Genomic DNA, 24634 nt, shown 5'->3' with positions numbered 1-24634 from the left:
AAATGATAAATAGTATTTTTCAGTTGACCTCATACAGGTACTATAATGCAATCTCTGTATCGTGAAAGTGCTTCTTACAAATATAGATTGTTACATAACTGCACTCAAAACCAAAACACTATAAAACTTTAAAGCTTGTAAGTCCATCCATTTCTGTTTCTTCAGCTAATTAAGAGAATTTTGTTTACATTTGCAGGAGATAATGCTGCCTGCTTATTTACAAAGTCACCTGAGAGTGAGAATAGGCCTTCCCTTAGCACTTTTATAGTTGGCCTTGCAAGGTGCCAGATATGCTAAACATTCATATGCCATTTGTACTTTAGCTACCGTCCCAGAGGACATCCTTTCATTCTGATAATGCTCATTTAAAAAAAAAAAAAAGTGTTTACATTTGTGACTCAACTTTTTGAGGGAGAATTGTATGGGTCCTGCTCTGTTTCACCCACTATTCTGCCTTACATCTGAAATCTTGGCTGATGACCCTGCACATGTTCATTTTAAGAACACTTTCCCTGCAGATTTGAGAAAACACAAGAAAGGTGCCAAAATGAGATTTCTAAAGATAGCAGTAGCACTTGACCTAAAATTTTAGAATCTGAAGTGCCTTCCAAACTCTGAGGGACAGGATGTGGTACATGATTTCAGTACTCTTCAAAGATCATACTCTGATGCAGAAACTACAGAATCTGAACCAACAAAAAAGAAAAGCAACCTTCTGCAGCTGGCACCTGACTCAGATGATGAAAATAAACATGGTTGGCCTGCCCAACTTTGGTAGAACTTGTTAGCAGAGCTGATGCATGTCCTCTGGAATGGCTGAAGTGTGACGGGACATATGAATCTTCAGCACATCTGGAACTGGGATATTTTGCATTGCTGGCTACAACAAAGCCATACGAACACATGTTCATTTTCACATGGCATTGTAAACAAGAAGTGGGCAGCAATATGTCCTGCAAATGTAAAAAAATCTTGTTTGTATGGACAAGAAGTCAGACTGAATGGTCTTGTAGGCCTAAAGTTTTACGTTTTTATTTTTGAATGCAGGGGATTTTTTTGTACATAGTTCTTTTGTAAGTTCAGCTTTCGTGATAAAGAGATTGCTCTATAGTACTTGTAATGGGAGAATTGAAAATACTATTTTGGTTTTTACAGTGCAAATGTTTGTAAAAAAAAAAATAAAGTGAGTACTGTATACTGTAATCTCTGGTGTAATTGAAATAAAAGCATTTGAAAAGGTAGAAAACATTCAAAATATTTAAATGGTATTTTGTTAGTGTTTAATCAGGAATTTTTAATAGCATGTTTAATAGCTATTTTTTTAATTGCTTGACAGCCCATAATATTTTTAACTTGATACCAAAGTTCCTGATTTATATATTTTATTTCAGATTAACGATCTAGGCCAGTAATTCTCAAAGTGTGTTCCATGGACCCGTAGTGGTCTGCAACAGTCTTTCAGGAGGGCCCTGGGCTCGGAGCTCCCCCCTCTGCAGTGGAGAAGCCTTTGCTGGCGCTCCAACCCCTCACCTCCCGTGCATGGTTGGAATGCTAGCACCGGCTTTCTGCTGGGGTGGGGTGGGGAGGAGTCCCAAACCTTACAGGCTGGATCTGGCCAGTCGGGGAGAGGAAGCAGCTCCGAGTACTGCTGCAGCCCCTCCTCCCTTCTCCCACCCCAGCTGGGAGAATGACAGTACAGGAAACCACTCCCCAGGAGGCTTCCCCCTTCGCTTCCACTAACCAGAATCGTGGTCAATGGCAGCAATGGGAGAATGGAGCCTGGGAGCAGTGGGAGGCATGGGAGGTAAGTGCCCTTCATGCCCAGATCCCACGCCCTCCCTCCTGGATAAACCTCCTCCCCACCCTCAGCCTGCTCCAGCACCCATTTTGTTATTTTGGGTGGTTGTCTGGCGATCTGCAAAAAGGCTTGTGTTGAGTGGCGTGGGCCGCAGGCCAAAAAGTTTGAGAACCACTGATCTAGGCGAAACACTAAAAGCATGTGAGCATTACATTATCCTTATTTTCTGAATTGAAGTAAACTATCTGAAGAAGGCTACTGTATGAGCAAAAGCAAATAGCCTTCTGTTTTTACATGTGTGGGCTTATTCTTTTGCAGGACATGTTTGGAAAGAAGCAATTCCTTCCTCAGAATTCATTGCTGAAGTGGCTTGCCATGCATGTTTGTACCCACAGATTACTCGATGACCTTTGTGGCAATTTCTTCTTTCTTATATGTGGCTTTGATGAGAAAAACTTAAACATGGTATGTTCTGTATACACTTAGCAATTAGCATCTTGTGAAATTTAAAGCGTATAGACTACAATCTAAATGTAGTTGTATACATATGTGAGTTTAAAAAAGTTTAATACCTTCTAGTTCAGGGGTGGGCAATAATTTTTGACCGGGGGCCACTTCAGAAATTTTTGAAGTGGCCCCAGGCCACCCCTGAAGAGGCATGGCCTCAGGTGGGGTGGTGTTGGGGGGACCAGAACACGTGCATGCTACCCTGCCCACAGACTCTGATTGATCTATGGGTGGGGGTGCACGTGAAATCTTCACCCCTGCCTCCCACAGGAGAACTGGCAGCGCAATCAGGGCCCAGGGGTGGGAGGACCACATTAAGTCTTCTGAAAAGCAACTGCAAGATGATTCTAAGTGCCAAACCCCTTGCAAGGTGGGAAGAGAATTTGCCCACTTCCCTTCCCCCCCCCCCCCCCCAGGTGGGGGAGCACAAAGTGGGTATGTCTAGACTACATGGCTCCGTTGACGAGCCATGTAGATGAGTTTACTAGACATAGGAAAATGAAGCAGCGATTTAAATAATCGCCGCTTCATTTGCATCAAAATGGCCGCTGCACTGTGCCGATCGGCTGTTTGGCGACACAGCGGGACAGTCTGGACGTGCCGTGGTTGACAAGGGAAGCCTTTGTCGATTGCTCCGATAAACCAAGGTATACCGGAGCGGTCGACAAAGGCTTCCCTTGTCAACCGTGGCACGTCCAGACTGCCCCGCTGTGCTGCCAAACAGCCGATCGGCACAGCGCAGCGGCCATTTTGATGTAAATGAGGCGGCGATTATTTAAATCGCTGCTTCAGTTTCCTATGTCTAGTAAACTCATCTACATGGCTCCATTGACAGAGCCATGTAATCTAGGCATTCCCAGTATCTCGCTCCCTGCCCTCCAGGATGTGACAGGTTGACTCCAGTGTTCCTGCTAAGATTTTCCACCCATGAACGGAGTGAGTTTTGTCTAGTGCACCAGTATTGAGTCCACGTGCACTTGTTTGGATGTGCCACTGTGGCACCCAAGTTATTAATAAATATCTTATAAACCTTTACCTTTTCCCTCTGTTGCCAAGTCTCCTACCCTTCCCTTGCCCCATCTACTTCCTTGGTGCCTCATGCTCCCCACTCTTCACCCTCCTCTGCTGTCCTGGCTCCTGCTTTTTCACTCCCCTCAGTCCTTTGTGGACCTGCTCTCACCCCCCACCCGTTGACCCCTGCACCAGCCCCTCTCTTGTGTCCACTCCTCCTCTAGCCCCACTCTGATCATCTGTAGCTACCCCTCCCCATCTCCTCTCCTAACTCCTCCCTCTACCCACTTGCCCTGCCTCTGTCCTCTGGTGCCCGTCCCTTCCTTCCACGTGTCTGTCCTTCTGCTTCATCCCCATGATACCCCTCTCACCTGCACCTTCTTTTACCCCTGCACCTTCCTGGTTTCTCCCCCTTCCCTCACTACCCTTGCCCTCTTTCTCCCTGGTGCCCATCCCCTCACCACCCACTGCCCCAGTTCTCCTCATGGCCCCTCTGGAGCCTCACATATGACTTACTCCATCCACTGCCTTCCTCATGCCCATCCTTTCTTTCAACCTCTCGTCTCCTCGTACTCATGTCTCCCCTCTTCTCTTGCCCCCATTGTTCCTCCCCTTTCCTCTCCTAACATCACCCTGTCCCTTCCCTTCTCCCATCCCCACTGATACCTTTCCTCCACTCCTGCCCTTTTCCTCATTGTCTCCTCTTGGTCCCCTGGCATTTGTCTCTTCTCTACCCTGTCCCTTAGTGCCTGCCCCGGCCCACCTCCCCTCAGCACAAGCCCCTTCCTCTCCTCTCCCCCACTTCCTCCTGTTCTTTCCCTCACCTTCTGCCTCCAGCATGGAAAGCAGTTTGTGGGGGTTGGAGCTTTGGCTGAAGTACTATTTTTAGTACTGCAGTTCCGGCCCCAGAAGCCCCCGCAGCCCTGGCCCAGCTGCTCCAGCGACAGGACCGCGTGCCAGGACTGGAGCAGAAGCTGCCTGCGGTGCTATTTTTAGTACTGCGGTCTTGGTCCCCATGGGACCTCAGTACTAAAAATAGTACCGCGGGTCACCCTGGCCTCAGCTGGAATAAAGCGGCAACTGCATGAGGCTTGTTCCACCTGGGGCAGTCTTATAGGAAGATCCTCACCTCACACGCCATTGCTCTTAGCGGAGCAGAAGGGCAGCTGCCGTCTGCCAGGATTCCACCAAACCACTAGCTGCTGTCGCCACCACTCACCTTCTGTTCTAGCTGCTGCACGGCTCTTAAAATGACATGGGTGGACCTAACATTTTTAGCATGCAACCGCATAGGCGTGCAGCTTAGTGGGAACACTGGTTGACTCTAAGCACCACATGCTCCCCCATCCCTAAGCCCTGATTGGCCTGGGGGCGGGGGAGTGGCAGGACCTCTGTGGGCTGGATCAACCCATTTTGCAAGCCAGATCCAGCCTGCAGAGGCCCTTTTTCCCACCCCGTTCTAGTTCTTGAAAGATTGAATAAGTATCTTTTCTTCTTCTACATATGAGTCCAACTTCACAGACTCTAGTTGATGATACATGGAACTAAATTTTAAAAACGGATTGAAAATATTTTTGTACTCAGTGGGCAGAACATGAGCAAGATGAATAGTGATAAAGTCTCAGAAAGAAATAACCCAGCGTGAAATTTCTAGTCTCAGGGTTTGAGTTTCCAGAGCTGGGTTTTTGTTTAAACAACAAACACACAGAAACACCAAATAGCAGAACATCTCTCTGTTACTGTGGACATCTGTGACAGAAAATGATGTGGGATTCTATGCTTGACTCTTTTTAGAGTCTGTTTGTGGCGTAACTCAGTAAGCTGGGTGCAGTAATCAGGACATAATTGTCTACTAAATCCTAGAATATGGAGCTTTGGGTTTAGGGAGAGAGGATTCAAACTCGATGGGCCATTCTGTTGGGTCAAGCCACCTAAAGGAGCAATGAAATAGGGACATTCTCATATGGGAAAGATTACAAAATATTCACAACAAAACTTTCATTGACGGGTTTTTGCTTTTCCATGCAACTTCACTAAAATATAGTGGAAAAACCTGCAAAATTATTTCTTCTTCCTAAAGGTTTGGACAAATCTTCCTGGTGAAACTTGGCCCAATTGACTTCTTATCATTAACTTCAGAAGGGCCAGAATTTCACCTGAAAATTTGAAGTTGGCATAATTTATATGAAATAGGAAAAAATGCTGATTTTTATAGGTAGAATTTTCCTCTCCCTGCACACAATATTCCATTGTTCTAGATATGGATGATATGTTAACCTGCCTGAGGATTCAGCTTTCAGAAGAAATTCAGGTTGTGGGGTTTTTTTTTAACTGAATGTACATGATGCTTATTTGGAGCAAAAGCCTACATAGCAAAAATAGCTGAATTATTGGTTAAAACTAGCATACTGTAGGGAGGCATTTTTAACCTAGAAATACTTGGCATACTTTTGTTAACAATAGGACTTTTGAACTTGTGCATTAATATAAAACTGATTCATGCATAACAATATCAAGTTTAAAGTCAATGTTATGAAAAAAATCACAGTATTAAGGACACCATGGAATATTAAATCTGAAGCGTTTTTTTCTAAATTTAGTTTACTTTTCAACATCTATGCTTTATTTTATTTTTGCATTTCATTCAGAAGGGAAACAAAGTTAGAGTAGCTAGTTTCACTTTTGCATCTAGTAGTTTTAATTAACTTGAGTAACATTGTTTTCTTGTTTTTTCTCAATATATTTGGAGAAAGCTTACGTCCCTTCCTCCTCCCCCACCCTTGGAAAAAACTCAGCGCAAAACACTGAAATATTCCTAGTCAGATTTAGTATGTTTTTTTTAAAGAAAAGGCAATGTTATAGTAAAATATGAACTTTAGTTTAAACTAAACTAAGTACACAGTGATAATTAATGTCAAATATTCTCCATGACTTAAGCATTTTACCTAGTTTGTTTATACTAGTCTACTCTGAAACTTTCTGAAAGGAACTTTTTATTTCTTAAACTTACTGTTTTGTTATGCAAAAAAAAAAAAACAAAAAAAAAAACAGTAAAGAATGGAGCAGATACACATTAATAGATGAAAATTGTAATTACTATGTTGCTGTTTCAGAGCCGAGTAGACGTGTATTCAACACACTGCCCTGCTGGGACATCTGTACAAAATATGCTCCACTGGAGTCAGGTAGAACTTTTGAAATCTAAAGTGCCTGTTAACCTAATTTATGTTTATAAAATACTGCTGTCACTGAAATGGGGTGAAATGTCAAAACAATCTTATGTTAGCACAACTTGGATAAGACTTTGGGACTACTAGGGAGAAAGAACAACATATGTTAATCTCTACTATTTTAATTTTAAAAATCCCCCTCCCTTAGATGCAGCATGTTTTTGCATAAGTGCAAAATAATAGGTGATCCAGATCAGTAGACAGTAATCCTGTCTGCATTTAAAACTAGCATGTCAGAGATAGTGTTGCTACAATAAACATTTGTTTCTCCTTCATTAACCTTGGTTTCTGACCATGAGCTCTAACTACATACTGTAGCAGAACCAATGGACAAATTGTGCATATTTAGGCTTTTTTTTAACACTTTGCAATCTATATACTTTCAGTTCTTTTAAGTGGTTGTGGTGCTGTTGTATCTCAGTGCTAGAAAGCAAGTACCATATCCCTATGCTGAGGGAGAGAGATTTTTCATGGAATCCGCAGCTGCTGCTCTCTGCATAGGTGACTGAGATACAGTCTTAGAGTCAACCTGGTTGTCCACACAAAGCGCATGTTGGTCTAGAAATTTAAGTTGAGCTTCCATGGGTTAGATATGGGACATGGAATGAAGCGGAAAGAGGCTCATAAAGAAAGCTGGCTTTAAAAATTCATATTTCTTAGACAAGTTTTAAAAGAAAACTTCATTGTTTTGTTTATCAGAGCAGGGCTGCTGTACCTGTATTTATCACCAAGGGCACTCCTTCTAGGTTTCCAGCTTCTTAGCTGGCCACCTCTCTTGGGCAGAAACCCACATCTTTCCCTTCAGAATAGGGTATTTCAATGCTGTAGCTCCCTGCTACACTGAGTTCCCCTGCAAGCCAGACTGCCTTAACAGGTCTGCATGTGTGCTTTGCTATCTCTCCAATGGCTTTGAACAGGTTAATTTCCCCAGCTATAAGTTACCACATAGCCCTGTATAAACAAACACATTTACTTTTAAGGTGAAAGCATTAGGTAAAACATACAGAAAACAACTAAAAGAACCTATACACCTGCTAATAATCTTAACAGAGATTATCTCTCCCCTCCCCCACATCCTAGAAGGGCTCTGTCCTTTAACATTTTAAAAGATTTGGGTCTCCACCCTTGGATCAGTTATGTCTATTTGATAGACTAGAAAGAATCATGGAATCGTAGAACACTAGAACTGGAAGGGACCTTGAGAGGCCATCAAGTCCAGTCTCCTGCCCTCGCAGCAGGACCAAGAGCCAGATAATCCCTGATAGATGCCTATCTAACCTGCTCTTAAATATCTCCAGTGATGGAGAGTCCATAACGCCTACCCCCCCAAGCAATTTATTCCAGGGTTTAATCACCCTGACAGTTAGGAAGTTTTTCCTAATGTCCAACCTAAACCTCCCTTGATGCAACTTAAGGATATAAGAAGACTTGGTATCAAGTCAGTCATTTTATCCCAGATTCCTTTCTTTGGCTACCTCTAAGACTGCATTGCTTTTCTGGGATACTAGAGGTATCCCAGAAAAGCAATGCTGTGTCCAAGGAATGCATCCGTTTTTTTCAAAACATTCTTTTAAAAAGCGGGCACACTCTTTGGCCATCCCTGTAAACCTTGTTCTACAAAACAGCAGGGATGTGTCGAAAGAGCATTTTTTTTCCTGACATTTGGCACCTTGTAGAAGCGCCAAATTTTGGAAAAGCCTCTTTCAAAAGTAAATCGGAAAAAGATACACAATTTGCGCATTGCAAATTGCATATCTTCTTCTGATTTAACACTTAAGTCTAGACGTAGCCTTTATCTGCTAGTCTCTGGAGAGCCTGGTTTGAACCAGTATATGCTAGTCTTTCTAGTAATATACAGTCTAATGTGCATGCAGAACCCCCAATGAATGAATGAATTCTTTGCTTCAGTCTTCACGGCTGAGGATGTTAGGGAGATTCCCAAACCTGAGCCGGCCTTTGTAGGTGACAAATCTGAAGAATTATCACAGATTGAAGTGTCATTAGAGGAGGTTTTGGAATTAATTGATAAACTTGAACAAGACACCAGGACCAGATGGTGTTTACCCAAGAGTTCTGAAAGAACTCAAATGTGAAATTGCGGAACTGTTAACTATGGTTTGTAACCTATCCTTTAAAACAGCTTCTGTACCCAATGACTGGAAGATAGCTAATGTAATAACAATATTTAAAAGGGGTCTAGAGGTGATCCTGGGAATTACAGACCAGTCAGTCTAACGTCGATACCGGGCAAATTAGTTGAAACAATAGTAAAGAATAAAATTTTCACACCTAGAAGAACATAATTTGTTGGGCAAAAGTCAACTTGCTTTCTGCAAAGGGAAATCATGAGTTCTTTGAAGCGGTCAACAAAATATGGACAAGGGGGATCCAGTACATATAATGTACTTAGATTTCCAAAAAGCCTTTGACAAGGTCCCTCACCAAAGGCTCTTACGTAAATTAAGTTGTCATGGGATAAAAGAGAAGACCTTTCATGGATTGAGAATTGGTTAAAAGACAGGAAACAAAGGTTAAGAATAAATGGTAAATTTTCAGAATGGAGAGGGGTAACTAGTGGTATTCCTCAAGGGTCAGTCCTGGGGCCCAATCCTATTCAACTTATTCATAAATGATCTGGAGAAAGGGGTAAACAGTGAGGTGGCAAAGTTTGCAGAAGATACTAAACTGCTCAAGGTAGTTAAGACCAAAGCAGACTGTGAAGAACTTCAAAAAGATCTCACAAAATTAAGTGATTGGGCAACAAAATGGCAAATGAAATTGAATGTGGATAAATATGAACTCATGCACATTGGAAAAAATAACCCCAACTATACACACAATCTGATGGGGTCTAATTTAACTACAGCTAATGAGGAAAGAGATCTTGGAGTCATCGTGGATAGTTCTCTGAAGAAGTCCATGCAGTGTGCAGCAACAGTCAAAAAAGCAAACAGGATGTTAGGAATCATTAAAAAAGGGATAGAGAATAAGATTTATATATTGCCCTTATATAAATCCATGGTATCCCCACATCTTGGATACTGTGTACAGATGTGGTCTCCTCATCTCAAAAAAGATGTACTGGCATTAGAAAAAGTTCAGAGAAGGGCAACTAAAATGATTAGGGGTTTGGAACAGGTCCCATCTGAGGAGAGATTAAAGAGACTAGGACTTTTTGTCTTGGAAAAGAGAAGACTAAGGGGGTGATATGACAGAGGTATGTAAAATCATGAGTGGTGTGGAGAAAGTGAATAAGGAAAAGTTATTTACTTGTTCCCATAATATAAGAAGTAGGGGCCATCAAGTGAGATTAATGGGTAGCAGGTTTAAAACTAATAAGCGAAAGTTCTTCTTCACAAGGCTAGGACTATAAAAGAATAGAACTAGATAAATTCATGGAGGTTAAGTCCATTAATGGCTATTAGCCAGTATGGGTAAGGAATGGTGTCCCTAGCCTCTGTTTGTCAGAGGGTAGAGATGGATGGCATTGATCATTACCTGTTCGGTTCACTCCCTCTGGAGCACCTAGCCTTGGCCACTGTCAGGAGACAGGATACTGGGCTGGATGGATTTTTGGTCTGACCCAGTATGGCTGGTCTTCAGTTCTTAATTTGTAATAAATCCAGCACACTTGGATGTTTACCTTTAGAAAATCTGGCAAACTGTATATTCCATTCCAGGATATGGTGTCTGCTCCTGCCTTGTGGACTCTTGAGTGCCCATAGTCTATAGGTAAAAATGTGAGACCTAAGACACCTTGTGGAAACAAAATGTTCTTTTAAAATATTCATTCTACCATTCCCATGCCCAAAAGTTACAATTAGTTGGGCTTTCCTTTGTTCCAGGTATTTTTGGCTAGGTCTACACTGCAATGGTAAGTCGAAAAAGAAACACAAATTGCATATCTTTTTCCGCTTTACTGTCAAAAGAAGCTTTTCAGAAATTTGACGTGTCTACACAGTACCAAATTTCAGAAAAAAAGTGATCTTTCGATCCATCCCTTATTCCTCATAAAATGAGGTTTACAGGGATGGCGAAATAATGTGTCTGCTTTTTCAAAAAATTTTCCGAAAAAGTGGACACATTCTTTGGATGTGGCATTGCTTGATCATTGCACGAGCAGTGCAGTTTAGATGTAGCCTCAGTCACATTGTATAGGTAAAACATCTCCTCTTCCTGGTGTGTGTTCTTTTTTAGTTTAATTACATAGGATTAAGATGCTTCTCTAGCTAACCTTCATTTTTTGTATTTACAGTTTGAGTGCAAACACTGACCTTCATGTTGTTGTGTGACTATATGTTTCAGGCTGTTAAATCTGGGGAACTCAAAGCTTTTGACTGGGGAAACAAGGCTGCAAATATTTTTCACTATAACCAGGTAAAGAACTTTTAATGAAAGTCTTACTATCCCTGAGAGATACAACATGTAAAACTGCCAGGAGACCATGTCAGGCCTCGCAAATTAAGCAGAAACCTGCTTCTGTAATGCAAGCATATAGGCATTAGGAAATTATTAGACATAAGGTAGCACTGTTGTCTGAATCAGTACAGATTTAGTGCTTCCGTATGATACGGGGTGTTTTGTTGCAAGAGATGCAGTAAATAGGTCTTAACCAAGGTTCTGATTGGAGTTGTCTGCAGATGTTTCAGTGAATAGTAAATTCATCCTCCTCTTCTCCCCTCCCCAAAAAAAGCATTTAAGAGATGTTGAAAATATTTACAAATTTGGCAAGTTGAAGACAAAAGTGAGAGAATTTATTTTTAAAATGTCGCCATTTTTCCATTTTGACCATTCTGAAGTGCTTTAACTTTTCATTTTGAAATATAGCTACATATTTTTAAAAATTGATGAAATGAAAATATACATTTATTTTTTGGTTTAGGGCATATTTTCAGCTGAAACAATTTTGTTTTTAAATGTATTTTTCACTTTAGAGAGAACCTGAAAAAAAACTTTAGAAACAAACCATTTTTAAATTTTTGGTGTGGTTGTCCAGCTGAAAAATCACTTGTTTGCTCAGCTCTTGGCCTGACTTTTTTGATCATTAATGATCTCTCTGCATTTCTCACTAGAGTTGTATATGGTTAATTAAGGTGTCCTGGCCAAACTTCAACCTCCTTAAATCCGCCTGCATCTTTATATGACTACCAAATTATTTTCTCGATCCCTTTTGCATAGCATTAAAAATGTACTCCTCTTGCTTTATTGTGAGAGTAATCTCTTACGGGTGCAGGGAACCTTTTTTAGGCTGGAGGGCCACTGATACACAGAAAAATCAGTCAGGGGCTGCACACAAGTGAGAAGTGGGGGGAAAAAACCCTCACTGTGGTCTCCAACTAAAAAGGAGGACGACACTCCCCACATATTCCCCTCACACACCAGAGATTAGGGGGGCCCAGTTTAGTAGATTGTGTGAGTTTCAGCCTCCAGGGGGATGGCAGGGGGCTGGAGCACCAGCACAAGCTCTGCAATGCTGGGGGGCAGAGGGGAGGGCTGAGCCTCGGGGACCAGATCCAGGCAAGCTGAGGGCTGAGGTTCCCCATTCCTGCCTTACAGTAATTCTAGCTTGAGCAATGCAATGGAGATTAGCTATCTGAATGCTTGTTGGTAGGTAGGTAGGTATTTCACCTTTGGGGTAATAGTGACACACAAAAGTAGGTTTGAGATTTAAATTTTACATGGTAGATTCTTTGCATACATCAATGAGCTAGCATTATCTTGTATTACCCAAAAACCTCATTTTCTCTACTGAGGAAGCTTTAACATGAAGTTAGTCACAGTTTCCCTTGAATTGACTGCTGCTCCAGAGCAAAGACAGGAAAGACTAGGATTCTGACTTCTACTATTCTCTTACACTTGTGATATTCTCTCTCTCTTTCTCTCACTCTCTCTCACTTACACACACACACACAGACACACACACACACACACGTACGTACGTTCATTTTTTAAAAGTTTGTGATCTTTTCCCCTACTATAGTCTACCCCTCCATTCTACAAAGTAAAAGATATGACCGTGCCAACTGCACTTTGGACTGGAGGACAGGACTGGCTTGCAGACGTGAATGATATTGCCATGCTGCTCACTCAAGTCACTAATCTAGTTTACCACAAACACATTCCTGAATGGGAACATCTGGATTTCATCTGGGGTCTCGACGCACCTTATCGCATGTATAAAGAAATCATAAACGAGATGAGCACATACTTGTAAAACTGCCTGATGTGTGGGTTAAAAGTTTACTAATTGCCTATTTCGGAATGTGTAGTGTTGTCATGGCACTAGTAATATATCCTTATTTATAATGTCTTTAAAATGCCAATAATGACTACTGGTTTGGATTACTATCTACTGTTGATGTAAACAGTGTTATTTCTTTTATCTGTATAGTTCCTTTCTTATTTTACTGGTAATACTATCAGAAAACAGTGTGCCTTTGTTCAGAGGATACATTTTAAATCCATGTAGGTTTAATAAGATGTTTAAAAGACAAATTATCCCACTTTGCATGTCAGCAGCCTGAAAGTAAAAAAGATGAGCATGTGCCCTGGAATAAAATATTGGCATGGATTTGAAGTTTCTACTACAGTAAAACCTGTGTTATCCAGCATGCTCGGGGATTAGGGCATTCCGGTTATCTAAAAATTCCGGTTATCTGAGGATCCCATCAACCCAGGAAAAACCAATGGACAATAATAGTAAAACTCAAGTTTTTAATATTGGTAGTTTTTATACTGTGAGGCAGTTGGTCTCACATTTCCATTTTGAGTTAAAGATGATTAGTACTTCTTAAATAAAAAATTGTTAAGCCAATCATGATAAACCAAGCCAGGCCTGTGCGCCTGAAGATGTGACAGTATTGTGGCTGGGGGCAGTGCTGGTTAACAAAGTTTTCTGGTTAACAGAGTGCCGGATAACAAAGGTTTCACTGTATATTTGATTTCAGAGTTACAAACACCTTGGGATTGGAGATTGTTCGTAATTGAAACATATTCAACGCTGAACAAAATGTTATGGTTGTTCTTTCAAAACTTTACAACTGAAAATTGACTTAATACAGCTTTGAAACTTTACAATATGCAGAAGAAAAATCCTGCTTTCCTTTTTTATAGTTGTTTAACACAATTCATATTTGCTTTTTTGGGGCTGGGGGTGGGGAGGGATGAATAGGGTGGTTTTTGCTGCTGCCTGATTGTGTACTTCCATTTCCAAATAAGGTGTGTGCTTGATTTATCAGCTCTTACACTCTGATATTTGTAACTCTGAGGTTCTACTGCAGATATTTCTAAACCTTTTATTGGTGCTTTTGCTAATACAGTGACATTCTAACTCTAGCAGCACAGAAACCAAAGATGCCTTGCCATTTTCTCTTGTGCTTTAATTTTAAGTTAGCCATATTTTAAGAATTAACATGTCAGTTTAATTTCTGCCTAATGTTCTCTAAGGGTGTGTCTAGACTACTGAGTTTTGTCGACAAAAGTGGACTTTTGTTGACAAAACTATACCTGCGTCTACACTACTGCTGAGTTCTGTCGACATAACGTCGACAGAGCTCAGCAGTTTTGTCGACGCTGGTAAACCTCATTTTATGAGGCATAACACCTTCTGTCGACAGAGTTCTGTTGACAGAAGGTGTTATTGCCTGTAGGGTTGCGTCTAGACTTACAGGGTTCTGTCGACAAAGCAGCTTGCTTTGTCGACAGAACTGAATGTGTCTAGACGCTCTATGTCGACAGAAGTTTTGTCGACAGATACTGTCGACAAAACTTCTGTCGACAAAACCCTGTAGTCTAGACGTACTCTAAGAAGAAGCAAGCCAACACTGCATGCTTTCAGTGCCATTTGGAGTCATATATATTCTGGGTTTGATTCACTACTGCATTGTATTGGAGTTCACTTGAGTTACACAAAGGTAAAACTAGATAAGGCCTTGTATGCCAAAAATCAAAGTACTGATGAGAATTATTACTTATTGTTTGATTTTAAAGATTGCTGGGAGAAGCAAATGGAATAAAAGAAAACACTGCTTTCTGTAACGGTTACTTGTTTTAAGCTGCAATGAAAAAGGTGGAAGTATGTAATGGTAATGACTAGAAAACAAGGCTCAAATGTTTAGTACGGGCAGAGGAGGGGCCAAGGTAACAGTTTTGTAGTTCAAGTGCACTTCCATTTTCATTCAGACTCGAGCTGTAATTGGCAGCTGCAGTGAAGGTCTAGGAGACCGTAGGGTTTCTGTGGCAGAGCAGGAATTTAGCTGAAGTTCTCCAGAGTCCCAATCTATAAGCCTAACCATGAAGCCATCCGTTCTCCTTTTGGCTTCTGCCTCTGTATGGTACAGAAAATATTAGCAGTTAAGCTCTTGAGAGAGAATTCTTTTGTAAATAAGCTAGAAAAAAAGCAATACTTTCGGGAGGTTTTACTCCTTATCGAGGCTCAGGGAGTTTCTTGCATTTATAAGTTCTGGTACTTTCATTTTTAAAAAATTGCTCTTCATTAATATCCTGATTGTAGCTCCTTATGGGGCCCTGTGCTGTGTATTGCTGGTTTTGGCATTTGCTTTAAATTACTTAAAAAGGAAATCTCTGAAAGTGTCTGAAGTGGCCTGGATAGAATAGTCACAGTTTTTCAATAAATCAAAATGATCGACCATAACTTGAAATGGTGTGTTCTGTTATGTTGCATGCTGTTTCACATATGCATTTATGATGTTTGTCAAAGATATTTCATGGACATAGGTATCCAGGATACATACAACATCGGTATATGGTAAAAGCCTGAAAGCCTAGGGCACATTTCACTCTAGACCTGAAAGACACTCTCTCAGCTGTCTACATAGTCCTGTTTTTTGTTTCAGCTACACCAGACTAACACAGCTACATTTCTATCATTATTCAACTGTCCTGAAATCCTTCAGCTTTTTGCCCTTTAGGCTATTGCTCTTCTATGTCTTTGCTAAATGCTCTTTTGTGCTATTTGCTGGCTTACATTATTCTGATCCCCTGTCCCCCCTTAAAAGGATGCATTCCTGCATCTTGCTGAAGCTCTTTCAAATGGTCCTGAAGCCATCTGGTCAGTCTGCACACCCACTGTGATCTGCTCTTAAGTTGAGACAGGGTCCAGCCTGAATTTAGGGAATACTGTCCTGCTGAACCCTGCTCTGATTCCATGCTGAGCATTTACTGATCCTCACTATCCCCGTCTTCATTGGACCAGGTTAATGTGAGGCTTTATAACTGAGGAACATTGTGCAGGGGTTGTGAAATGGAACGGGGCAAAACTATAATACAGGGCAGTATTCCTGTCCTGTGGTGGTAACCCCGGGTTCCTGTGTAGGCTCAGCATCCCTGCACTGGGGATGCACGGAAGGCTTCTGCCAGTAGTAATGTATCACAAAAGATTGTCCATCCAGCTTTGGAGATAGCTCAAATAGCACCTAATGTAGTTTTACAATAGCTGAAAGGACATCGTTAATTTTTTCCCTCCCTTCTAGTCTGGTCTTGTACCCACACAACTCTCCTGACTACCACCCCTGTTTGGTGTACCTGAGGTCAGGTATGCTGTTTGTCATGTGGCCTTTGCCTGCTGCCTTGGACATCTTGGTTCATAAAACTCAAGTTCCTTGTTACCTGTAGGACATATTCAGATGGATTGCTGAACTCTTCTCATACTTCAACTCCAGATGTAAGTTCAAGGGCTAGGCAAATCTGCCTCCATAACACTGTATAGGATGCATATCCCATAGGTGACTGGACAGTGCTCCGATAGGCCATTATAATGTAGGTGAGTAACATTGTCCCTCACTTTGGTTATTTGAGCAATTCAACAGCATGCTTATTAGTACGCTGTTCTCCCTGTGTCAAGACAATGAATCAGATTTAGGGTGATAACCATACTGTGGGCACTCCAAAAGTTCACACTCCTGCTGGAAAAATAGGGATTCAAAATTTCTTCTCTGAGTACAAGAACCTAAGTATCCCAAGGTAGCACCCAAACCTCTTGACAAATACCAGATTATGAGTAGTGGTAACCCTATTTGGTGGCGAATATGATCCTCTAACTAGGGCTATCCCATCCTTCCCATCATGTATTTGCTTCCCTTCCAATGTCTTAACAGCTAACAAAAACCCACAAATTTCTACAATTAACAAAGCAGTTTATCTTTGCCTCTGGTCTGAACCTGACCGTCCCTTGCCTAACCTGTGGGGTACTCCCCCACCCTGTGCACAATCCCACTTCTCTAACATCAGTTTGTGTCAACCTCTCCACTTGTCTGTGTTGGCCAGTGTTCTAAGGCAGGGGTTCCCAAGCTGATGGACTGCAGCCCAAAAGTGAGATGTGAAGTAGTCTGAGGTGGTCTGCCAGCAGGGACAGAGATTGGGAGAGGCATGAATGGGCATTGCTCCCCAAAACTGCATCTTTCCACTCCTCTCTCCACCCTAGCAGTTCAACATAGCCCCTAAGTAGGCCCAGGAAGGTCAAAGTGTTCACTGCCGGCCCCAGACTTGCAGCATTCATCATAATCAGGCCTATTGTTGGGGTGGGGGGGGGGAGGGGCAACCTGGGACCCAGTGATACAAAAAGGCCTGGGGCTCCTGGATGCCAGTGCTACTGTGGCAGTGGCCAGAGCCCAGGGCTCTTTAAATCACTGAGGAAACTCCACACATTACACTCTGGGCTGGCTGGGGGAGAGGGGTGGGGGCAGTAAAGGGGCATGACATGGTCTGGGCAGCACTGAGGGCTGGGCTCCTTCCACCTGGGGCTCCCTCCTTCCAGGAATGCAGCTCCCAACCCCTACACCTTGCTTAGGGACCCAGAAATTCTTTCAGCCCCCCGATCACAGTCCTGGGCCTTGGGTTCATACACACTCACAGTCAGTGCAGCACTGTCCTGCCTCCTTCCACCAACCTCCTCCTCCACACACATTTCTGCCAGAAAAGGGCTCCTCCAGCTATTGATTCTCCAGGACGTAGCTGCCATCTGCTGGCTTATTATACTTCCTTCTTATCGCTTGCAGCTGAAGTCAGGTTAATGTCCTATCCATAGACAATCACTTGGAACACTGTGAAAATGCATTAGTGTGGGAGCAAAGGATTATTTTCAGGAATAACGGCATTGCGCAAGAGCGTTTTTCTTGCGCAAGAAGGGGCAGTGTAGACAGCTTAGCCTCATTTGCATATTTCTTGTGCAAGAAGCCACGAGTATAGACATGGCCAACTGGTATAACTGCATCCACATTAGGGCTTGAATCAATGTATCTGTTTTAGTCAACTTTTCTCCTGCAACTGAAATAGTTACTCTGTAAAACTTTAAGGCTACGTCTAGACTGGCATGATTTTCCAGAAATGCTTTTAACGGAAAAGTTTTCCGTTAAAAGCATTTTCAGAAAAGAGTGTCTAGATTGGCATGGATGCTTTTCCGCAAAAGCACTTTTTGCGGAAAAGTGTCCGTGGCCAATCTAGACGCATTTTTGTGAAAAAAAGCCCCGATCGCCATTTTCGCGATTGGGGCTTTTTGCGCAAAACAAATCTCAGCTGTCTACACTGGCCCTTTTGCGCAAAAGTTTTTTTCCCGAACGGGAGCAGCATAGTATTTCCTCAAAAAACACTGATTTCTTACAGTAGGAAGTCAGAGCTTTTGCGGAAATTCAAGCGGCTGATTTTCCTGAAAAACGGACCAGTCTAGGCACAGCCTAAGTGTAGACCAGGTCTGAGTTAGGCTTATAGTCTAATGAGGTGATGAAGATCAAGAAAGCAAGAGACTAGAGACCTCCTGTACAGCTAATCAATCGACACCCAGGCCTACATTTAAAATATAGACATGCAACACATGAAGAGTATACACTAAATTCAGTATTTGCAGACTACAACCTGTGCACACATCAAGTGTTTTGTGCATACAAAAAAAGGATGTGTGCTTTGTCCACATACTTTAAAACATCTTGGCCACAAAGTTTCTGATTAGACTATTGGGCTAGAGCTGTCAGTGAAGCTGTCTGCAAGATGAATTCAGACTTATTTTCTTCCCCTAGTCTTCTGAAAGCAAATAGGCATTTTTTTTCTTAAAAAACAAAAAAACAAACCAGAAATAAAAAAGCATTTTGTAAAACACAAATCTTCTTTGAGTGATGTTTCCGTGGGTGCTCCACTATAGGTGCTGGGCTTGTACTGGTGCTGCAGATCGGAGACTTTTCCATAGCAGTATTCAGCTGGTCCACACATAGACAGTGTTCGCGCTCTTTTGCACAGGTGCGTGGTCCAGCTCCCACCAGTTCCTCTCAACTGTTTCAGGCTGCAGATGGAGTAAACAAATCTCTGGCACCAATAAATAAGGATTTGCGTACTACCTTGCACACTTTGGGGATGTACACCCCACCTATAGGAGACGGCGTTATACCCCTTACCAAAGACATTATGATTACGGTTATAACAGACAACATTGGCAACACCAACAATGGGGCTTTGACCAGTCATGCACCCAACAGAGGCCTCAGAGATGCCATAATCAGAATAACTGTACACAACCCCAGCCTGCCAACAAGCAGCAGCTTTGACTCCTCAGTCTAGAGCATCCAAACCGTCACCGAGCAGGATCACCGTACCACCCACATATTTCACCATCATCTCCGACTTTTTACCATCAATGGGTAGCCATCACTACCGACAAATGGGTTTTGGAGATAATTTGATTCAGCTACACAATACCTTTTCTCTCCATCCACTCCCCACACCCCCTACCCTGTCCCTCTTCAGGGACCCTTCCCATGAGAAGTTGCTGTGCATCGAGGTCAACCATCTACTCTCCATAGGTGCAGTAGAAAGAGTTCCAGACGAGTTCAAAGGGAGAGGGTTTTACTCCCACTATTTCCTCACACAAAAGAAGACAGGTGGATGGAGACCAATACTGGATCTCAGAAAGCTAAACAGATATCTCCAGAAACAACAGTCATAGGGACTCTACCCTGTCAGTGCAAGTGTTTATTGTTAACAATGCAAAAAGGACAATTTGTGGCATAAACAAACTGAGCAATCTTTTCATCTGACAGTGTTTCTCAAACTGTACTCCTCAGAGCCCCAGGGCTCCGCGAGACATCTCCAGGGGCTCTGCGAGGTTGACAAACTGGAAGCATCGATAGGTACAACACACACAATCAGTGGACCGCTGGGATGCCGCATACATTTTTACGCATGTAAAGGGCTCCGGAGCCCAAAAAGTTTGAGAACCGCTGATCTATGATACCTTGTTAGTATTTGCTGGTCCTTATTATGAAACAATCCATGGTGTGAGTTGCATTGGATTATTGAAATTTTTTGACTACTACTGATATTTTATCTGAAATAAGTTTAGTTGCAGCTCTGCTGCTAAAAATACCCATGGATGACTCTGACGTTGCTGCAGATAGACCAAGTCTCTTCCACTTACATGTGATCCTGAAACAAAATTCAAAAGATATTGAATAGTCATTCTTCTCAGTTCTTGCTACATTATTCAGTTAATTATTTACATTTTTCCAGCAAGGATGCAGAGCCAATTGCAAGTTATCAAAAAAGTTAACATTTAATATGCTTCGATTGCACTTAATTTTGGAGCAAACCCAGCTGAACTCACTAGCACTTGAGTTTTTCGAGAAAACAAGTATAGGATGGGGTTCCCTTGGAAAAGCTGAGTTATGCTGAGGTAAAATAGGAAATAGACCTGTTAGGGCATCACCATTATGATCTGTGGCCATGATATTTCAAAATAAGGGGTATATGTTATGTAATATAAAATAAAATGATAGTGCCAATTGGAAACTCTAGATTTCTCTTATTGCAGCTTTCTGTTAGGGATGTGGAAGGTTAACCTGTTAATCACCGAACCAGTAAGTACTTCCACAACCATATTCACAATATGTCAGTCAAGATTCTCACAGACAACATTGAGGCAGTGTACTATATCAACTGTCAGGGCGGAGCACGTTCTCGCTCCCTATGTGTAGAAGCAATCTGTCTTTGGAATTGGTGCATTCAAAACAACAACACACTTGTGGCGTCTTACTTACCTGGAGTCAGCAACCTTACTGCGGACTTCCTGAGCAGGCACTTTGCACCAGATCACAAATGGGAGCTCCATGACGGAATCCTTCAATTCCTCTTCCAAAGTTGGGGGATGCCCCTCATAGATCTTTTTGCAACTTATTACAACAAAAAGTGCAGCTATTACTGCTCCAGAGCGAGAGAAGGTCAAGGAACCCAGGGCAACGCATTCTTACTCAATTGGAACGGGCCTCTTCTGTACGCCTTTCTTCCCACAGTCCTCATCCCCAAAGTCCTGAAGAAGGTCAAAGTGGACAAGACCACCTTGATATTAGTGGCACCCGCATGGGCATGCCAACATTGGTTTCCCTTCTTCCAGAGAATGTCACCATGCAGTCCTTACCCCCTTCCGATTCTCCCTGACCTCCTCACCCAGAACCGGAGGTCCTTGCTTCATCCCCAAGTGCACACCCTACAACTCACAGCATGGCTTGTTGTTGGCTAAGTGCATCTGAAGACCTCTGCTCCACACAGGTCAAGGACATACTGATTCACAGTAGAAGGCAGAACACCCGAAATACTTACCTTTCCAAATGGCATAGGTTCACTTCCAGGTGCTCTGCACACGATATGGAACCTCATTCAACTCCTCTCCATTTCATCCTTGACTATATTCTACACCTGAAACAGACAGGTTTGTCTTTATCTTCTCTAAAAGTGCATCCCGTGGTGATCTCTGCCTTCAGACAACCCATCGATAATACCTCTGTGTTTGCCCATTCCATGTCCAAGAGGTTCATCAAAGTCCTTACAAATTTAAGCCCTTCTAGAAAACCTGTCCCCACACCATGGAACCTGGACATAGTACGTGGGGCCTTAACCTCACCACCTTTTGAACCGCTAGCTACAGATTCCTTACAAATAATGATTATGAAGGTGGTCTTTTTCCTCGCCATCACATCGACCCGCAGGGTCAGTGAGATATCAGCTCTCATGGCAGTGCCTCAATATATGATCTTTAATAAGGACAGTTTTGAGTAGTAGTTTTGAGACACCATCCAGCCTTCATTCCCAAAATCTGCTCAGAATTCCATATCAACAAGCCAATTATCTTACCATCTTTTTACCCTATACCACACACCTCACTACATGAAGCGGCACTCCACACCCTGGATGTCCGTAGGGCACTTGCTTTTTATATGGAATGGACTAAACCATTTAGAAAAACGGACCGACTGATATTCTCACTTGCTGAGCGATCTAAGGGTGAGCCAATATCATCTCAATGTGTGTCCAAAATCATAACTTCATGAATAGATGAATGTTCCTCTGCGCGACGTGTACCTCTTCCAGCACAACTTAGAGTTCACTCTACCAGAGCCATAGCAACCTCAGCAGTCTTCTTCCAGGGCATCTCCTTTAGGAACATCTGCAGAGCAGCCACCTGGTCATCCCACGACACATTTGTTAAACACTACGCTATTCAGCGTCGGTGGCTTTCATATACTTCAGTAGCATCTGCAGTACTCTCAACAACAACCAAGTAGGGACTCCGAGTCCCACCTTTCTGTAAGCTAAGGGTACTGCTACTCAGTCACCTACAATGGAACACCCACGGGGACATCACTCAAAGAAGAAAGTGAAGTTACTCACCTTGATGCAGTAACTGTTGTTCTTCGAGATGTGTGTCCCCATGGGTGCTCCACTACCCACTCTCCTCCCCGCTTTGGAGTCTCTTCTTATATCTTTCAGATTCCAAAGCGAATTCGAGGAACTGGCGAGAGCTGAATCGCGCGCCTGTGCAAAAGAGTGTGAACGCTGCAAGACGCCCTCTGTGTATGCGCAGTCCACCTGAATACTGCTATGGAAAAGTCTCCAATCTGTGGCATGGGGACAAACCCAGTACCTACAGTGGAGCAGCCACAGGGACACACATCTCGAAGAATGACAGTTACTGCACCAAGGTGAGTAACTTTGCTTTTCTCTAATATTAAAGCTACGTTAATTTCAGCCATTGATAGCACAAACAATTTTATCATTATGAATTGAAGGACTAAGTAAATATTGGATTGTGATCAAAGTTACATTGATGTTTATTTTTTAGATAGATATTGGCGCTAAGTTAAACTTTGAGGAAACAATTTATGTTGCTGTCAGCTTTCAGTCCTAGTGACTCATGAAAATTCATCTGATTTAGAAACGACTTTTAATGCTTTATAATTCACCTATAAAAGCATAAAGAAAATCTTTACTTCCAAAATAGCCATTACAATAGTCTCATACAAGCTTTTATCTTAAAACCACCTTATCTTATACCATTGATGAAGCTATTTGAAATCTGGTTTTGGCCACAAGGAGGTGCAAATGGACTTGTAAATAATATTCTGTAGTCTAGTTCCTGTTATGCAGAATCCATCAGCTGTTGTTAGCATCTGCTATTTTTACAGACCTCAAGTACAGGAATTATGTAACTTGTTTCACACAGCTTCTTGGGAGTGAAGACCTAAGGACCCAGTTATCTTCCCTTTTTGCATCATGCATAGCAATTTGTTCTAAAATAAGATGAGAAAGCCTTTTGACTTCATTGCTGTGGTATCTGTTCAGCTTAGGCAAACCCTGAATGACTCTCCCCTCTCTAGCTGCTGTCTTGGGGTATATTGTTTCAGAATAACTGAAGTTATTTCAAAATAACATAGTGCGCCTCTACACAGCAAGCCATTATTTTGAAATAATGTTGAGATGGAGGGCATCTTACTCTGACTCCTGTAACCCTCATTTCACAAGGAATAAGGGAAGTTGAAGGAAGAGTGTTCTTCCTTCGACTTCATACTGCGTAGACAGCGTCAAAAGCAAAATTAAGTTATTTTGACTTCCGCTACGCAATTGAAGTAGCTCAAGTTGCGTTGCTTAATTCAGCTTTTGCTCTGCTATGTAGATGTGCCTTTCTAGAGCTTCACAACTCCCTTTTCTGGTAAGGGGCTTAACATGCCTTAGGACCTACCCTCTGATCTGTCACCAAAACTGTGGACAATAAGAGGAAATTTTTACACCCTGTGCCCACTTGGAGCACTGGAGCACTGATCTTGGGTCTGTATCAAAACAGTCTGGGAAAACAAATCTTCTTCCTTGTTATTGTTTTGTTCTTGATGGCAGTGGACCATTAAGGGTCTGAATTTCCCTCATCAAGTACAGATGAGATTTATATTGTGATTCTCACCCTTGGCAGCTAGGATCTAACTGGGACAGAATTCAAAGGGAGAGGGTTTTACTCCCACTATTTCCTCACACAAAAGAAGACAGGTGGATGGAGACCAATACTGGATCTCAGAAAGCTAAACAGATATCTCCAGAAACAACAGTCATAGGGACTCTACCCTGTCAGTGCAAGTGTTTATTGTTAACAATGCAAAAAGGACAATTTGTGGCATAAACAAACTGAGCAATCTTTTCATCTATGACAGTGTTTCTCAAACTGTACTCCTCAGAGCCCCAGGGCTCCGCGAGACATCTCCAGGGGCTCTGCGAGGTTGACAAACTGGAAGCATCGATAGATACAACACATACAATCAGTGGACCGCTGGGGTGCCGCATACATTTTTACGCATGTAAAGGGCTCCGGAGCCCAAAAAGTTTGAGAACCACTGATCTATGATACCTTGTTAGTATTTGCTGGTCCTTATTACAAAACAATCCATGGTGTTAGTTGCATTGGATTATTGAAATTTTTTGACTACTACTGATATTTTATCTGAAATAAGTTTAGTTGCAGCTCTGTTGCTAAAAATACCCATGGATGACTCTGACGTTGCTGCAGATAGACCAAGTCTCTTCCACTTACATGTGATCCTGAAACAAAATTCAAAAGATATTGAATAGTCATTCTTCTCAGTTCTTGCTACATTATTCAGTTAATTATTTACATTTTTCCAGCAAGGATGCAGAGCCAATTGCAAGTTATCAAAAAAGTTAACATTTAATATGCTTCGAGTGCACTTAATTTTGGAGCAAACCCAACTGAACTCACTAGCACTTGAATTTTTCGAGAAAACAAGTACGGGCAGTCCTCAGGTTACAT

At 42.2% G+C, this 24634-nt stretch overlaps 1 protein-coding gene across 1 annotated transcript in view; it reads left to right on the top strand.

The window, feature by feature from the left end:
• Positions 1–15199, top strand: part of LIPA (lipase A, lysosomal acid type) — a 32317-nt gene extending 17118 nt beyond the window's left edge. Inside the window, exons 7-10 of the mRNA XM_075935105.1 lie at positions 2117–2263; positions 6430–6501; positions 10852–10923; positions 12527–15199. Coding sequence (XP_075791220.1) covers positions 2117–2263; positions 6430–6501; positions 10852–10923; positions 12527–12760 — 525 coding nt within the window. The 3' untranslated portion in view covers positions 12761–15199. The remainder of the gene's footprint in view (positions 1–2116; positions 2264–6429; positions 6502–10851; positions 10924–12526) is intronic.
• Positions 15200–24634: the final 9435 nt, after the last annotated feature.

This window comes from Pelodiscus sinensis, chromosome 8 (assembly GCF_049634645.1).
Source record: "Pelodiscus sinensis isolate JC-2024 chromosome 8, ASM4963464v1, whole genome shotgun sequence".
NCBI lineage: Eukaryota > Metazoa > Chordata > Testudines > Trionychidae > Pelodiscus > Pelodiscus sinensis.
Note: the sequence above shows the minus strand (reverse complement) of the source record. Positions and strands in the feature narration are given on the sequence as shown.